This window comes from Enoplosus armatus, chromosome 7 (assembly GCF_043641665.1).
Source record: "Enoplosus armatus isolate fEnoArm2 chromosome 7, fEnoArm2.hap1, whole genome shotgun sequence".
Taxonomy (NCBI): domain Eukaryota; kingdom Metazoa; phylum Chordata; class Actinopteri; order Centrarchiformes; family Enoplosidae; genus Enoplosus; species Enoplosus armatus.
The window spans coordinates 20,011,247-20,028,673 of record NC_092186.1 but is presented as its reverse complement, the minus strand read 5'-3'; the positions used below and the strand labels follow the sequence as shown (position 1 = coordinate 20,028,673).

The following is a 17,427-nucleotide window of genomic DNA, read 5'->3' as shown; positions in this document are numbered from 1 at the left end:
CCATATTACTCTGTATGCTCTTTGTTATTGCTCTGTGCTGTTGGGACTCCGGTAAATGTAGTGATATGGAAAAAGTATTATAAACTGCTTGACCTCTGTCTCACACTCATATGTCAAAGGCGTCAGACAGTATAAAAGTAAAAGTGTGCTGCACTGATGGACTGGATAAAAAAAAAACAAAGGACACAGATGTCTAGATGAAGATAAAGACAACATAAACAAACTTCAGCAAGCGCTAGGCGTTTCCATGGCAACGCGACCAGGAAGTTGAAGCCCAGAGGAGAGTGGAAGTGACGGTTCTTTTTTTTTTTTCTCTTTCTCGCAAATACAACCGGCTTCTCGCCCACTCGACTTTGTCAAAGTTTCAGAATAGTATTGCCAAAACCTCGTTGTAACGTCTCCACCGTGAGTCCAGGATGTCTGCGTCCATGAGAGCCAGTTCAGCGCCAAGTTCATCGAGGCCGGAGCAAACACCGGACACCAGAGGTGACGTTACTGTGCGGTCGGTGGGGGAGACTAGCTTAACGTTACAGCGCTCAGCTAGCAGGTGGATGATAAACACACAAAATGATGTTAGCTAATGTTTGGAAAACATTACTCATACACGTACACACACATACAGTAACTTAAGTTAGATAGAAACAGCCTCACACAGCCACCTCAAAGATAAATACAAGACAAACCTGACTGACAATGATGGAAGATGGAAGTTACAATCCTGGGAAATAAAATGAAAGAACAGATCAGTAAACTAAAAACGGTGGATGGCTGAATGAATATTAAATCTTTTGAAAAGTACAATTATGATATTTGACTGTGTATGTACTTGTTTTTGTTTAATTTGAAAGAGTCTGGGACTATATATTCTTGAGGAAAACTAATAACCAATAAGTCACAGCTTGTTTGAAATACTCTGCAGATTGTCTTATCACTCACTGCTTTCCAGATTCCCCAAACACTCTTTCACTCTTCCTCCAGCTGCAACAAAAATATTCCATCTGATGCACAATATTTTCTGATAAACCAAATATGGGAAGCATGAAGTAACGTTAACATATCTCCTTGTTCCTTGTGCATGATGCAATACGGACACGTTGTTATATATGGAAACATCAAACTGTGAGACATCAACTGGTTTGTTTCTCAGTGGCGGAACTGAATTTTCACATCCCAGTGGAGAGCAGAAAGAAACAGCTTCCTCCTGTCAGCAACCCGATCATTCCAGATGAACTGCTGGTCAGCCTTACCTCCACTGTCTGCAACAGGAGCACACTGGGGCACACTGCGCACCATCGGCACTGCAAGGTATATTCAAGCCCCTCTTATATCTAGGAGGGTTAATATTTCTGTTCTGAAATCAGTTTTCACCGGTGTTCCTAAGACGACTCAGTGTGTTTACAGGGCTGCGGAATCAGACGGCCGGATGCAGTCTGGCATCACCCACTCGGACGCAAGAAATACAAATACTTTCTGGAGCAGCCAACGTCCCTGACTGGAGCCGGCAGGTCAGCTACACCAACAACGTCTTAAATTTGGCTTTCTGCAATGTGCAGATGATCTAAGGAGACTAGACTGCATGTTTCTTTCTTTTATGTTCCTACGGTGTCCATACAGGGATATATCGTTTCTATGTGATGCTATGCCAACCCAGGGGAAGACAACACCCCTGCCACCACTAACTGACAGGAGTGGCATTGGCGACACACAGGTGAGCTGCCACATCCGACCTGTTTTGACTTTCAGGTCTTTTAGGGGCCTGAGAATGTGCCCTAATTTCCATTTTTAATTTGTCATAATTTACCTGATTGAGTATTTTTTCTTAGCAGCATATGTGGTATGACACAAAATCAAAAGCAGTGCTTTACAACATAACAAAACCAACCCAATGTGACAAATGAAGACGATGTCCCAGCTCAGCAAGCAATAAAAAAATACTGTGATTTACAGCGATAATACTGACGTCAAATTATTAAAACGTTTATTGCCATTCATCTGTACATGTACAGAAGTATACAGTGTGAGGTGACAATCACAGCCACTCTGTCTTTCAGAACTTGAGTGTCTCAGAAAATCTGATCCCGGAAGAATATCACATTGTGAAAAACAAAGGGCTGCGGAGCCTTGAGTTCTATGAGGAGTGAGTCTACTTCATTATGTTCATCCACTTTATTCATGTTAACTCTGCACCCTCATATTATCGTTGTCAAATTGGAATTTCGTTTTTCTGTCAGTGCCTTCACAGTGCAGCTGCAGGATGACGAGCAGAAGCTGCGGGTCTTCCCTTCACTGTGAGTTCAAAAATAAGAATTAATCTAATTACAGATATAAACTGTATTCGAGTAGTCTTCATTGGGAGATTTTGTTGTCTGGATTAGTAATGGTACAGTTTAATAGTAGATTAGATACATTGTTGTCAAGGAAAGTCCTTAAAAGTGTAGTAATACAGATTTGTGTGTGTGTTCTGTGTGTCCAGGAAGCCCAGTGGCAGACTGGAAGTGGTCCAGCTGATGAGGATGATGGACGACATGCTGGTGAAGGCCGGAGTGGATCAGCAGAGTGAGGAGCTGACTGAGCTCTCCCAGGTAGGCAGACAGACATGCAGGAAGTACACAGGCCGCTCTGCCTGTATGGCTGACACTAGTTTCGCATAGCCAGACCTATCTCCACACTTCGGAGAAAGGTCTGGCTCAACCCATTATCATTCTGGGATAGGGGGACAAAAATCTGGCGTGTTTGTATTTCTTTAAACCAATGACAATCGTCTTGGGCAGCGCTAAGCCCAGGATGCAGCGGCGGTGCAGTAAAACGGTCACACGCAGATAGCGGAAGGGGAGGAGAATTCCGACTGAAATAGTCGGCCAATGGCAGACTTATCCCAGCATCCTACATCCGGTGAGTCAGACTCGGCTGACACTACTGCTGTGCTGCACTCATGTACAGAGAATAACACATACTGATACAACTTTTAAACTTTTAAATGGACCAAAATGTGCAAAATACCAGGGCGATCCTGAATATAAAAAATAAACCAGTGCTGATGTTTGTGGTAGTGACCACACACTCAACCCATGAAAATATGATGGAGGATATTTTATTAACACTAACTAAGAGTAGGCTTTTGTGCTGCTTTTATAGGGATTTGAATATTTATGTGTATTACTTCCTGCCTCATCAAAAACACAATGTGCAGAGCGTACTGTTAGAGTGTGTTACTTTCTGCTGTCATAACCACAACATATTTAGATGTAAAATGTATGCATGAAAAACAAAAGAGCTCAGAGATTCTTATAGAAGTATAGCCACCTATACATGTTATAAACACGTGCAATGACATGTCTTACAGATGCAGGGTTTGCTGGAGCTGGTGCAGGTTGAGCAGAACATCTACAACATTGTTTTCCATGAACTGATCAGGCAGGTCACCGTGAGCTGTGCTGAGAGAGGACAGCTGCTTGCCAAACTCAGGTTAGCAGCTGTCACATTAGGACATGTAAATAAGAACTCATATAAAATGAAGCAAGATTCTTCAGCTGTATTACCTTTTATGTTACCTCAAGTGAATTCTGAAACATATTTTGACACATAGTTTGGGAGAAATATGACATTTTCAGAAAATCTTTTCCAGTAATGACCCCAGGAAGCCTTTTTTCCCAGCAGCTCCTGTGTTTGTGTGTCCAGACAGCGCTACCAGTCCCTGCTCGAGCGAATCCCCCGCCACCTGAAGGCTTTGCACACTGAGGCAGTGGCGCAGCGGGCTGTGGACCGCCGGCTCACAGAGGAGATCCACCGCATCAAGACATCCATCCAGCTGCTCAGCACGTACGTAGGTCTGGGGTCAGGCTGCTGGGTCATGATGAATGAATATACTGTTCGTGTTCATAGAGTGATTCTATTTAAAGAGGAAATAATAAATACAAGAAATGAAAATAATAGCACTCGTTACAATGTGTGAATATGAGAGAAATGTCTGCGCTCATTTCTGTGTGTGTTTATGGGTGTGCGTCCTCTTCACAGGGAACTGTCCAGAATCAGAGACCATGATGCCCTTGTTTCCCAGCAGGTGGAGCGTGCTCACCGGCAGCTGGCTGGGGATCTCGATCAGACTCACACCAACACAGAGTCAGTCCCTCGTAGGACTGAAGTGAACTACTGCTCATTCAGTCCAAGTCACATCTTCATCAAGTTGATCACCAGCATTATGAGCCTTATTTATCTGGTCGATATGAGTGATTTATTCAAGCGAAACAATTTGCACCTTGATTACAAAATGACAACTATTAATACAAAGTATTATGAGAGGGGAAAAAAAACATTTTCTCCGGAGATGGAGCCGGAGTTCAGTAAGCGAACAGTGCAAAAGTACAAAATGTGACCAGGTGTTCCTTCTCAAATGGTCCATGTGCTCTTCTCAGTGTGGTCAAGGGTTACCATGAGCTGTATGAGCTGCAGAGGGGTCGCCTTGAGGCTCAGTTGCTCCAGATGACTGAGGAGAGAGACTACTGGAGCCAGCTCACCTTCTGCCTCGCCCTCAAGGTGTGTGAGCCATAATGTAGTTTTTTCTTTCAACTCACCTCGTGTGTTAGTTTCATGTGATGGTGGTGCTGAATAAAGTATAATTTCCCCCCGGGGATCAATTAAGTATTTCTTATTCTGATTCTGATTCTGAAATGGTAGGTCAACTGGCTTTAGCTGTGGAATCAGAAGGAATGAGAAAGTTTTTAATATGGATTGTTTTAGCATATGGATAGCTATAGCCCGCTTTGTCAGAGGCCCCAGCCGACAACGTAAAGTGTTGAAGGAGATAGTATGACAAAGACTTTGCCGTCCCCACCACATTTATCATCACTATAATTTGTGGGTTGTAGTGATAAAATTTCTACTTAAAGATGCTCAGAACAAACAATATTAATTGAGGTTGATCCAAACAAGTTCAGTACATTTCTCTGTGATTGTTAGGTTATCAGTGTGAAGAAGCTGCAGCTGATCAGTCGGCTGCACATCAGCGAGCAGAGCTGGTCCAAGACAGCAGAGCACTGCAGCCTTTACCTCGCTTCAAAGGTAACAATGCAGTTCCTATTTCTTAACATTTTCTGTATTGCTCCTGGCGAAAACACTAAACCAGGTGGCTCTTTGTAAGTATCACTGGTGGTTCAGTTCCACTCTGAATGTACCATCCTGCTGTAGGACACAGAGGACCTGAATATCATCATGGAGCTTACTGGCTACTGGAAAGGGCAGCTGACTGCTTTCATGTCCCAGCTGAAGAAGACTGAGCATGCTCAGTGTGAACAGATCAGTGCCATCCAGCAAGGCATCGCCAAGTGGCTCTGTTCCACACAAAACAAGTAAGGAAAAGCTAAGATACCAAAGGAGATTATTTAATGTTTTACGATTATCTATTATTATAAAGCGCCATCAGTTACAGAAAACCTAATTTAGCACGTTTATTGAGACTTTACGCCCAGTATGGTGTCCATGATCAGCACAGTCATTGATAGCAATTTATTAAAGAGTTGAATTGTTCTGTGTGTGTATTCTGCCAAATATGCTCTTTCTCTATTTCAAGGTGTCCTGACCCAAAATATGAGAAAGCTTCATTGGAACAGATTCATGCTGATTTGAAGCAGTGGTCAAATGTAAGAGAGTACATTTACTTCCTCTGTGTGTTGTTTTTCTCATCAGTTTTCATTGATGTTATCCACCTGATTTATCTCACCTTCATCGTCTGTCTCATGTCTCTTGTTTCTGACAATAATCTCATCATCGTCGTGTTTTTGATCTAATCACATCATCTTACGACTTCCATCTATCATCACTTGTCACGTTTGATCTGCTGTCACCTCAACACCTGCTGTCTCTCACCTCTGTCATCTGTCTCTTTCATCACATCTCATATCTGTCTACCACTGATCACTCATCTGTGTCATCTGTTTGAAAATATTTTAGTAATTGGAAATGAATTAACTGTGAAAAGTTACCTGCATTGGTCTTAGCTGAGAATTGAACACTTTAGACTTTAGACCAAGTATTTTTATGTCTCCTAAGGTAGGGGCCATTTTGGCAGCTTACATTGTATTCCAACTATCTGATTGATATGTTGAAATGTTGGTCACACACTAGTCTTCCTTTGTGTTCTGTTTCTCTGCAGACGTTGGCCCTCCAGTGCGAGCGCTACCAAGGTGAGAAGTTGCTTTGCTGCCAGCAGATATTGGCCGAGCTTGGCCGTGTCCAGGAAAGATGGCTGGAAATGAGCCTTGAGCTGTTCAGAAGACACCCTTCTCCTGATGGTGAACCACCTGGAGGCCAGCAGGCCCGAAGAGAGCTGGACAGGGTCTTATCTGAGCTCCTCAAACAGCTGGACACGCAAGTCAGTGGAGAGGGTGGTAAGGGATTATAGAAACACGATTTTGAATCCTTTTCTGAGAAATTTTAAATAAGCAAAAAACTGATTTTGAGGCATACAGACAGGCAAGTAAAGTACACACTTCCACTTGGCACTGCTTTAGTTTTTGCTTGACTGTAGTCCAAATGGATATCTGTAAACAAACAGAACTGCTGACAGCTGCAAAATCAGGACCTTGGTGAGTGTCACGGTGTGTGGTCCTGACTCACACACACACACACACACACACACACACACACACACACACAGAATCACACGAGATATTAAAATATCTGTCTCTTGTTTTTATGCCTCTGCACCAGTGATAGTCTGGCCAGAGCCTCTATGTTTTAGGGTTGTCAGTTTGTCCCATTATCACAAACGCGATATCTCAGGGACGCCTTGAGGGACTGAGGATGAACTGATTCGAATTTGGTGGCCAAAGGTCAAAGGTCACTGTGAGCTCTCAAAACACTTTTTTGGCCATAACTCAAACATTGATGCAGTAATTATGACAAAATTTAACACCGATGTTTAATGAGATACAACAATGAAGCGATGGCATTTGTCACCCAAAAGATCAAAGGTCAACTTCATCATCATCATCAAAATGTCCTGGAAAAACACTTTTATGGCCATTATTCAACACCATAACTCAGGAACAGAAGAGGAGACCATTACGTTACCGTTATGTGACACTTTTGGCTCAAAGGTCAAATGTCATTGTGACCTCAAAATCTGTTTTTAGCCATAATTTAAGAATTAATTTGGTGATTCCAGATAAAAAAAATACACTTTATACCTTTTATTCAATTCCTTCCAATTATTCATTAGGCATGGATGTAAACTGCAACTTGACTGGTAGGTGGAGGCACACAACTGCAGGGTGGTAATTCTAGCTTCATGTTTTAATGGGTCTAATTGTGGGATATAATCATTGAAATATGGACTAAAGTGTTGAAACTGATTCCAGCCATGCTGTTACAGGGATCCACAGACAGATCACGTCACTGCTCGGGTTGATGGAGTCCTGGGTTTCCAAGCTTGGCGCAGTGATTGGTCGGCCAGAAATGATGTCTGTCTCTGATTGGCTGAAGCTGGAGAAGGCACTGCGCATTTGGCAGAGTTTGTGTGACGAAGCCTTGAAGGATGACTTCAGCATGCAGACAGAGAACGAAAAGGACAAAAACAAGCCTGACATATAGTGAGTTTTTCATTCAGTGGCATTACTAGTTATCCTGAGTTCTCACAAGACTTATATCTCTCCAGGGTTTAAATTTATGGATGCAATGACCTATTATGAGAAAGTCTTTAATCAACAAAAATCAAAGCAGATTTTTCCATGTTGCCTTTTTAGTCTACCTTTAATTTCTACTTTACTTCTAATTGCAATAATTGTCCATTAATACGTTTTGGGGAAAGGCTTTTGTTTGAATTTAATAACACTCAAGAAAATGTGTAGTTTCTTAGACAATCTAAGTCTCTGAGCTTTTATGAACACATAGATAAAAGATGCAACTTAGAGAGAAATCAAGGCTGCATGTGTTGTAATACTGAAACTGAAATATTCTCCGGTAGTTCTTTATTTCTGTTTTGTGTGTTTGTTCAAACAGTACGAACACAGAAAAGGTGTTAGAAAAAGTACAGGAGTTCATAACCAGCCTGTCCAACTTCACTGATGGTGAGAACCAGAGACTCAGTGAGGAGGTGAGTACCAACCAGGTTCAAGTCAAACTGTCAGCGGAGGTTTACACACATTTTGAAAATGTTACAAAAACTACAGTCACTTAAGTACATTTCCATCAAGTATTTGGAACAAACATATCAGCTCCATGAATGTGATCCCTCCTACACTACATTATCAAATATTTAATGAGTTGATTGATTTTTCAGAATTATTTGTCTACAACAAATGAGGGCAAAGATGTTCTTCATATCTACATTTTTTAAACTTTAAAATTTGATGTATCACTATTTTGAGTTGGAAGTGGAAGATCATCTATCAGTCCACTTTTCTTTTTCACTTTTCAATTCTTCCCTCTTTCTGTCCTTTTTACTGCCATATTCACTTCCTCTTTCTGCAGCATTGGCTCTAAATCACACTTCTCTTGTGGATCTTTGCCATTTACCCCACATAATTCCAGGTACCTCCTGCCGTCTTTAGTGCTTCATTGTTTTTTCTTTGTATAGCCTATTTGTTGTTAAGCTTTTCCAACAACGCTGTGCCTCACATTCATGCAGTTACTGATAACATGTAACTGCCCAGTATGATGACTTCTGTTCTTTTCAGTGTTTATCACTGAGCAGCTTTACCAGAGCAGTTGTGGTTTCAGTCCATGTGGTTCCTTGATCAGGGACATGTCCTCAATGATTGTTGAGGGAGAGGAAACTGATTTTCTTTTTTCATTTGAGTTACCCTTTTCACTTCTTCTTTGGTTCAAAAGATTTGCTGTAAAGTTGCTGTCTTGAGTTTTAGTGTTTCCTCTCCAACCAGGTCAGTTCTATTCACAAGGCTCTGACCCACTGGATTTTGGATCTGTTGCTCCTCATGGTACCCGACCATAGCGAGGACCACAACCAAGAACAGGAACACCACTACATTATGAACATCTCACTACAGACACTGGATGAGGATGCCAAGATGCTGGCTGAGAAACTGGACTACTTTTCCAGATACATCACCAGGTACCAGAAGTTTTTACCCGTTTTTACAAACAACAGTTATGCAGATGCTCTTAACCAGAGTAACTAACAACTAGTGCATAGTACAATTGTTGTTGTCTTACACAAGTTACGAACTGAATTTTACAACAGAGTGCAATGATAACCTCTTGACACTACAGATACTACCTAACAACACACATAAATTAAATGATGGCTAAAGTATGTTTAGTTTCTTTAAGATTGAAAGTACACATGATGGGAGAGGATCAGCAGAGGAGGACTTTCTCCAGGATTTACTCATCAGGAAATGTTTGCTTTTGACTCCAGCTCTTGCAAGCTGATTCTGGAGGAGCAGATCCTGCAGAACCCACGTGAGGTTGAGGGTGAAAATGAGATGGATGAATGCAGAAAGCTGGAGGTAAACATTTTGAGACCGAATCGCTTGTTGTGTTTTCCATGTGTACAACTGGCAGCATTTTTCTGCTGAACAATGAAATCAATCACCCACTTTTTTAGCACACAACAATATGTTTAGGATAGAGCAGGGTTGTAATGGTGGTTGCTTACCTGCCAACACAAGTGTTTATCAACTCTTCTTTATCAGACTGCCTTCTTAAAGATACCATTAACATTTCACTTGACCATCTCATGTTGAGGTTAATACTTGTACACATACCCATGTGTTCATAAAGAGTTTGATTTGATTTGAGAGCTTAATTAACCCATGAAAGCCAAAAACACAGCTCTGTTTTGTTTGTCCAAGCAAACTCCAGAAGAGGGAGCCATAGTGCAGTTACAGACTTAAGCTATGCACCACCTACACATGTGCTTTGTGTGTGTTGTTGTGTCCGTCCTCAGAGGGAGTGCATTGATTGTGTGGAGACCTGTATAATCCTGCTCTCAGGATTGAAAGGTGGCCCTGTGGAGCTGCCCGTCAAACACGCTGACCCCGCCTCCAACAGTGATGTCCCGGTCTCTCCAGCAGACAGCATGGAGACTGTGGTGAGGAGATGAGCAAAATACAACCCACACGGATAGACCTAATTTGTTATAGTTCATTAATGATGAAATTATGACTTTAAAACAAATGTGCTGATTTGCTTATATATTTTAACTTCGCTATATCTTTATTATTGAAGAAATGGCTTGAAAGCCTGATGTCAGGTGACTGACAATGATACTGATACTACAGTGACTTCACTGTAGTATGACAGTGTAGAGCTGACATCAGAAGAGAGATTGCCATTGATCAAGTATCCCATTTTACTGCAGTCTAGGTCTGACACTGCCATCAGTAACCAATACTAACCAAGTAATGAAATTGTGATCACCTCATCACAAAGTTTGAGATCTGGAAATGGTGAGAGAAGTGAGACAGACACCAAAGCAAGTCAGTGTTGTTTTTGTGATTTTGATGATGGCCATTGCTGTGTGTGTGTGTGTGTGTGTGTGTGTGTGTGTGTGTGTGTGTGTGTGTGTGTGTGTGTGTGTGTGAGTGTGTGTGAGTGTGTGTGTGTGTGTGTGTGTGTGTGTGTGTGTGCGTGCTTACAGGTGAAGGAAGAGGTTTCTGCAGAGCCAACAGCAGCCAGTGAGGTCAACGATGAGACTGAGGCAGAACCAAGAGAAGTGAGTCATATTCACAGCTGTTGAGTGGGAGTGAAATGCTCAATGACACCCTGCAACCATTTAGACTATTCTTTAGAAAACAGAACAGTGTCATTTTGGAGTCTGTCTGTTGGTACTGGACACACTGTAGATGTACAAGGTTATCCAAACGTTTAAATCATTTAAAGAAAGCAATCATTTTCTAGTGAGTTAAAGGTTGAAGGAAGATAAAAGGCATCATTGCTGTTGATGATAAAGAGCAGCAGGCTGTTCCAGTAGTTACACAGTGTGTCATTTAACAAACTCATGGTTAAGGATCATGGTTGAAGCTCCTGTCTCAGCAAATATCTGCCCTCCGAAAGTTTCATTAAGCAAAGCACTGAGACCCAGAGCCATTAAGGTTCCACTGTGTGGGACATCTGCGCTTTTAGTGAGTCTAGCAACAAATCTATGAACCCTTTGTCAGTCTCTTTAAGCCTCTTTTCAGATGATTGTTTGCTAAAATATGTTTTGTTTTGTGAAGTCTGAAAGGGGTACACTTTCACTTTTGATTAGTGTGGCCATGACTACAGTATAAAATACCTATTATGTAGGTTGAATAGTGACACTTTTATTTTCCTGACCAGCACTGTTTGGTTTCCATTTATTGTATAACATGCATCATAATTTGTTATAATAATAATGTGCAATAGATAAGGTAAGCAACAACTGTTACCAAATTAATGTTATGATGAGGGCAGTGATGGTCCTCTTGTTTCTCCACAGTGCACTGCTGAAGGACATGAAACACAACAAGAGGTTGGGCAGGTATTAATAAAGTGAATAATATAATATAATGGATTGTATGTCGATAAATTGTAGTCTGCAGTCTGATCTGAAAAAATAAAATCCTGGGCCTGTCTGGAACAGAGAAATTAGACGTATGGTTCATTGTGAAGACACAACATGATAAACATGTACAGTATTTCTGTGCATTATATTAATTGTTCCCTTTGGTCAGGAGATCTTTGGAGTATCTTGGAATTTGGAGATTTGGTTTTAAAGAATTAAATAAACTCTTGAGGGATACAGGGACATTTACAACTGAGTCTTATCAAAGGAACACAGCTTGTTTCCTGGATGTTCATTGAACAGTAGTAACCAGACTAACTTGCCAAAAGTGAACAGTGTTGTTATTGTCCTGCAGGAGGAGCTAACGCTTTGTGATAGCCCAGTGGTGAAGCTGATTGGCTATGATGGAGACATTACGCAAAGAAAGCTGGGAGAGAGCAGTGTCCACCTGAATGGGGTCAGAACATTTTATCACACACTTTCAGTGCCTTTGATGTATAGAACTGGACAAACTGCCTGTCTGTCCCTCTGACCGTCCGTCTGTCTGTCTTTGTCTGTCAGACTGAGGAGCTGGTTGTGTCTCCAGGGACAGATGAAGCCCAGAAAGCTTTTAGTGATCTGACCACAGTAGGATTACTGCAGCAGGAATTGCAGTAAGTTAACTTTCTTATTGTTGAGTGGAACACTTGTTTTTGCCTTATGTTTTCCCAAACTGTGTTTCTTTCATGACTGCTCCAAAAAAGGATGGCAGTGACATCAATGTGTATCCAGTTTGTTCTGTTTTAAACACTTGCTGGCTATTAGCTCTTTTGTGCAAGCAGCATTTTACTGTTGTAGCTACTCGAGTTGGAGCCAGTTTTAACTACTTTATATACAGTTATGTAGTTCAGTTGAATGTCCACACATTAGCCGAGTTTCTGTGGTTGTTCAGAAATGGACGGTGGACATCTAGGTTAGATTTCCCTCCATGTGTTTGTCAGTGATTCAGAGCTGCAAGTTCAGAGTGCCGAGCAGCGAGCCCTGAAGGCTGAGGAAGCCCTGCAGGCAGCGTTGGAGAAGATTCAGGACCTGGAGAGACAACTGCAGGGTCGGCCCAGTCTGGAGCCCAAAAGTAGTGAAGGTACCGACTGAACAAAAACTTCTATAAACTTATGACCGAGGCAGAGAGACAGTAACATATTATTAAAGAATAGAGATGGTACATGCCTTGGTTTGTGTTGCAGAGAAAAAGAAAACACCACCACCCTCTCCACCACCTGTAACACCCCCTGCTCCTCCAAAGAAAACCACTGCTGCTGAAGCCAAACCAACAAGCAGCACCAAAAGGACCAAGAAACGATGATCTGACATGTGATCTGATGGTGTTACAACTTTATATGTTTGTATAGTGTATGGACAGTCGTCCAGTTATCACTTTTAGGTTTTTATGTTTCATGTTTTTTCTCTGTTGTAACAAGATCAGAGAGGAGCTCTTTGCCTGCACTCCACCACAGTCCCACCCATAAAACCAGTAAAAGAAACGGGAATAAAAAACAAGAATAAACCAAAAGTATGATTTACCAGTGTAGTGTAAAACATTTCCAGTATCAGGAGATTGTCCAATATTCAGACTGCTTGGCTGTTGTATGTGAAGGAATATAATGATGTTACCATTTATATAATGGCTTGCCGTGGCTTTGTTTAACCTTGTGACATGTCTTTGACTCCAAGTTAGTTTTTGTTTCCCTCCAAATAATAAAGTTTCTGCAGACATTTCAAAAAGTTTGACTTTTTTGTGTACTCAGGAAAACATTTATCATGAAGTCTTTACTCCGTTTTAAATTGCACATAAATAATTTAATTTGTCTCAGATATTACTTTCTTTATCATGATCAAAATCTCCTGAAACTCTATCATAAGCTGAGAATTAGTGGCTCACACTCACTCATTGAACTATAACAACATTTTGTCTCGTCTGTCACATCATTGGTGAGTCTGTCTCTGGATCACCCTCTGTCATCTCTCCGTCTCCTTCCACAGCAGGGGGAGGAGGGGGTGGTAGGGAGGAGAGGTCAGGGGTCACGCTGAGGAGATCTGGGGGGAGTGGAAGGACCAGGGCAGGATGGAGGAGACGGAGGGAAGCCCTGAACCCCTCCCAGGCATCTCTCTCCCCTTCTGCTGCTTTTACCTGGAGGAGCATAGAAGCATAGAAGCATTAGAAAATAAAACAATACATTTTAGATCATAAAAAGCTGGTATAGTTACTCACTCTGACCTGGTGTTGTCTCTTGGCCTCGGCAGCTAGACTCTGCTGTAACTCCACAGGAAAACTGAGCTCGTCTCTGACAGAAAATCAAACGCAAGCCTGGTCAGCAGGAAGACCACAGTCCACTGCAAATCTCTACATTCATCTTTGCTGTTTACCAGGAAAAATCACTGCTTGCAGAGGAAAAATCATTTGCACACAGAAAGTGGTGAATTTCTCAGAAGTACTACCCCTTCGTATTCGAATCAGCCTCTTCTTTTGGGCTGATGGGTTTCTTCAAAAATCATCTAGATTCTCTTTATCCATTTAAAGCGCCAGTTGTTAAATCAGGTTTTGCTGTCAGGCCCTCAGAATCAAAGTGTCTGTTTTGTTCAATAATCATACATGGGCACCCAGAGTAGGAAGGACATCATCAGAAAAAGGTAGACCAGCACGCATTCCTGCCACAGGATGTAGTGTGATTTGTGATTTCTAGTCTTGACTCACAGTGAAATGTAGTTATTCACTAACTGAAGTAGATGCAGCTGAAATATAAAAGATAAATTACAACAAATGTCCAGTCTTACATGTCTGCTCTCTCCACCCTGATGCCCCAGCGGCAAGCAACCGAGTCAACAGCTGCTTGTATTTTCTGTCCGATCTTCCTCCTGTGCAGCTGGATGTTGGTGAATGTGTGTTGGGCGAGAATGTCTCTGACCACTGCCTGGACCAGAGTCTGCAGCACTGTGCTCAGACTGGACACAGCAGCGCTGCACAAAGTCACGTTCTCTATCTGGTAATAACACACTGCACTCAGCTCCGGCCTCACCAAGTCCTTTGTCACCACCTGGGTGTGAGAAATGACAAATAAGTTTGATCTCTTTATGGACAATGAAATATTTACTGTACGTTCAGGGAATATACAGTAAACAGCTCATTCGTTATCAGTTTTACATATGGAGCTAAATGTGAACATGTCAGTTGTGTTTTTGCTTATTGTTCTCTACCGTGTGAGGAGGAACCCTCAGCATTGTCAGTCGGATGTCGACCTTGTGACACACATCAAGGAGTGGGAGGTGGAAAAGAAGGCCTGGAGAGAGGAGGGAGAAGGGTTTGATCCAAGGACAGATTTCTAACATGATTAATGTTTTTTTATTTTATTTTGCTATAACTTTTGTGTGATAGATAGATAGATAAACATTTAAACTAATTGTGGGCTTTTTCATGACTCCGTATCGCACAATTCAAACACTGACAGACATCCTTAACGTCAAAATACAAATAAAAAAGTTTTTAAATCACAGCTGACAGATGAGCATAAAGGATTACAGCAATCGGTGACAACCTGGTCCTCTGGGTCTTCCACGCAAGAGATGACCCAGTCTGAAGATCACAGCTCTCTCATGCTCCCTCACTACCTGTCAATCACAATGACGGACATCAGTCAGTCCATATGAAAGGACGACAGTGATCTGTCCAATTGACACAGAGGCCAGCTGTTATTCAATACTTTTGTACAATAACATACAGTGTAGTTAGAAAGTATTAGGACATTGAAACACTTGTTGCGTAGGCTGTGTACATGGATACATTAAGCACATTGGACTATAAATTGAACAAGCGCTATGAGGTGAAATAGCCCATTTTCATGCTAAAAATCTCCAATATTTACTAAGTTCTCTAAATATTTTACTTCTTGTTGAGGTGGAAAAGGTGGAAACAGCATTTTGACCTGATTAAGCTTGAATGGCCACTGTATTATTATTATTATTATTATTATTATTATTATTATTATTATTGTACAGTGTTTGGTTTCTGTTTGGTCTGTGGTGTAGTTCGTACTTTGACACAGAACCAGATGGAAAGAGGGAGGAAGAGGAGAACCAGAACCAAGACGAAGACCATCAGCAGCCACTCAAACACTCCCAGGTTCTTGCGCTTCAGACCTGCAGAGATCCACAGTACTTAGTATGAAGGTATCCAACCAAGATTAAATAGGATTATGAAGTAATTTTGCAAAAGTGACTAAGAGTTATGATTTGTCAATATCAAGAAAAATGTTGTAATTGACTTTATTTGTATCATCACATTCCTGAATTTACATGACTATTTATTTTATTATCTGTAATTTGCTTTCCAGAATGCATGCTTCAAGAAATTCAACATAAAGAACATTTCAGGTCACAGAATTACATATTTCTTTATCCTGAGAACAATAAACTGGGAAAAACACAGTTAATCTTTCTTCAGGCTTCGACTTACCGTCCTCCTGCTCTGCTGCTTCCAGGAGCCCCAGGTTCTCCTCCTTGACCTCATCCTCTCTCACGCTGTCTATGTCCACCACAGTGGATTTCCCCTTCACTTCTGTCTCCTGCTCCACCATCCCTTCATTTGTCTCTGGCTTCTCCTTCTGTAGCCTCTCTTTCCTCCCTGATGATGCCTCGGGGACCCGGCCTGCCTTCGATGGCCTTTGTCGGTGACTTCTGGGAGGCACCAAGGCTCCCCTCTCCCTCTCCTTCCTGGGCGTCGTTCTGGATCTGTGGTGGACATTGGAGGACTTCTCCATACTGGCTGGAGGCTCTGCAGTAAAGAGCATAGGAGTGATGGCTGTTGGGATGTTTCTGCTCGATGGGTTAGTGGAGATCAGGCTGACTGTTTGAATGTGGGAGTAGGACAGCAGTGGGAGGACCACTTACCACCCTCTCTGTTTTTCAGGTCAGTGAACTTGTGTGAGCATGCTATTCAACATCTACTGTCAAAGCAGCAAACTAAAATACAAGATAATAAAGTGAAAAACAAAAAGATACTGTAATAATGATGTTTCTCATTTACAGGTCATCTCTTGGTCTTCCAAAAGAAAAAAGGTCATCTCTCTCTTTTTTTTTTCCCAGATTCAGAATGGCCTCAGCAGACAAAATCAAAACATCCAGGGATTGCTGGATGAGTTTCTTTCAGCAATATTTGCATTATTCTTTGCTGATTCTTATCCAAAAGTCCTACAAGGGTAAAAACAAAAATTGCAGCCGTATCAGGTTTTATGTTCTATTCACGCAATCCTATCTTTTTTAAGATATTACAGCTTGGAGGCCAAGCCAACAATAATCCTATGCATTTCCACATTTTCCTCTAAAGAGAACAAAGATAAGCCGACATTTTACCGATCTTCAAGTACAAAATTCATAGTTTCACATTTTTGGTAACCAGTGGGTGTTCTGTAGGGACCATTTATGCCACTAAATCATTCATAGGCCATGCTATTTGAATGCATATAAATTAAAACATGCACATGCATCAAAACTTTTATACCCCTAAATGTTTGTGTCTCTGGGTCAATTTGTTTGAATTGCGTTGGTAAAGTGGAGCTCAGGGAGTCACAGTGTGTCTTCAGTGGGAATGTGCAGACTCGGGCCTCTCCTCTGCAAAGAGCTGAGGTTGTTTTTTCTCTGTTTTTGCAGGAAAAGACACACAGTTTCCTCCCTAATGCATCCTTAATTAAACTGAAAATGACGCACATGTTCATCTGCTGTGGAAGTCATAAGTCTAATTGTCTGTGCACCCAGGCAAAGGGGCCACAGATGATGCAGTGTGAGACTTGGCTGACCTGGGGGCCAAGTTCCTTGTGGTCCAGGACCATGCCAAATGTGTATATGGGACTTGATTCAAAGTGGATAAATGATAGTATACTGTAACTGAATAATGTTATCCTGATATATGGGAACAA

General features: G+C 41.6%; 2 protein-coding genes across 2 annotated transcripts; one reads left to right on the top strand and one right to left on the bottom strand.

Annotated features, from left to right (window-relative positions):
- Positions 1-416: 416 nt before the first annotated feature.
- Positions 417-12,824, top strand: axdnd1 (axonemal dynein light chain domain containing 1). Its single transcript, XM_070909481.1, has 26 exons — positions 417-486; positions 1,148-1,305; positions 1,402-1,505; positions 1,615-1,708; positions 2,052-2,137; positions 2,232-2,288; positions 2,474-2,582; positions 3,344-3,465; positions 3,679-3,819; positions 4,015-4,119; positions 4,413-4,533; positions 4,957-5,058; positions 5,185-5,345; positions 5,567-5,636; positions 6,149-6,383; positions 7,370-7,586; positions 7,996-8,089; positions 8,877-9,067; positions 9,374-9,464; positions 9,905-10,048; positions 10,598-10,672; positions 11,417-11,458; positions 11,838-11,939; positions 12,044-12,135; positions 12,463-12,602; positions 12,706-12,824. The coding sequence occupies exons 1-26, from the start codon at positions 417-419 to the stop codon at positions 12,822-12,824; spliced, it is 3,042 nt and encodes a 1,013-aa protein (XP_070765582.1).
- Positions 12,825-13,439: 615 nt separating this feature from the next.
- nphs2 (NPHS2 stomatin family member, podocin) lies at positions 13,440-16,272 on the bottom strand. Its single transcript, XM_070909273.1, has 7 exons — positions 15,969-16,272; positions 15,549-15,652; positions 15,052-15,124; positions 14,714-14,796; positions 14,294-14,553; positions 13,731-13,803; positions 13,440-13,649 (listed from the first exon to the last, which is right to left on the bottom strand). The coding sequence occupies exons 1-7, from the start codon at positions 16,270-16,272 to the stop codon at positions 13,440-13,442; spliced, it is 1,107 nt and encodes a 368-aa protein (XP_070765374.1).
- Positions 16,273-17,427: the final 1,155 nt, after the last annotated feature.

Coding starts and splice junctions, on each gene's coding strand:
- axdnd1 (XM_070909481.1), top strand. CDS start 417: ATGTCTGCGTCCATGAGAGCCAGTTCAGCGCCAAGTTCATCGAGGCCG. Junction 9,068..9,373: donor TTTTCCAGATACATCACCAG/GTACCAGAAGTT, acceptor TTTTGACTCCAG/CTCTTGCAAGCTGATTCTGG. Junction 10,049..10,597: donor CAGACAGCATGGAGACTGTG/GTGAGGAGATGA, acceptor GCGTGCTTACAG/GTGAAGGAAGAGGTTTCTGC.
- nphs2 (XM_070909273.1), bottom strand. CDS start 16,272: ATGGAGAAGTCCTCCAATGTCCACCACAGATCCAGAACGACGCCCAGG. Junction 14,554..14,713: donor TGAGGGTTCCTCCTCACACG/GTAGAGAACAAT, acceptor TCTCACACCCAG/GTGGTGACAAAGGACTTGGT. Junction 13,804..14,293: donor AGGGTGGAGAGAGCAGACAT/GTAAGACTGGAC, acceptor ATTTTCTGTCAG/AGACGAGCTCAGTTTTCCTG.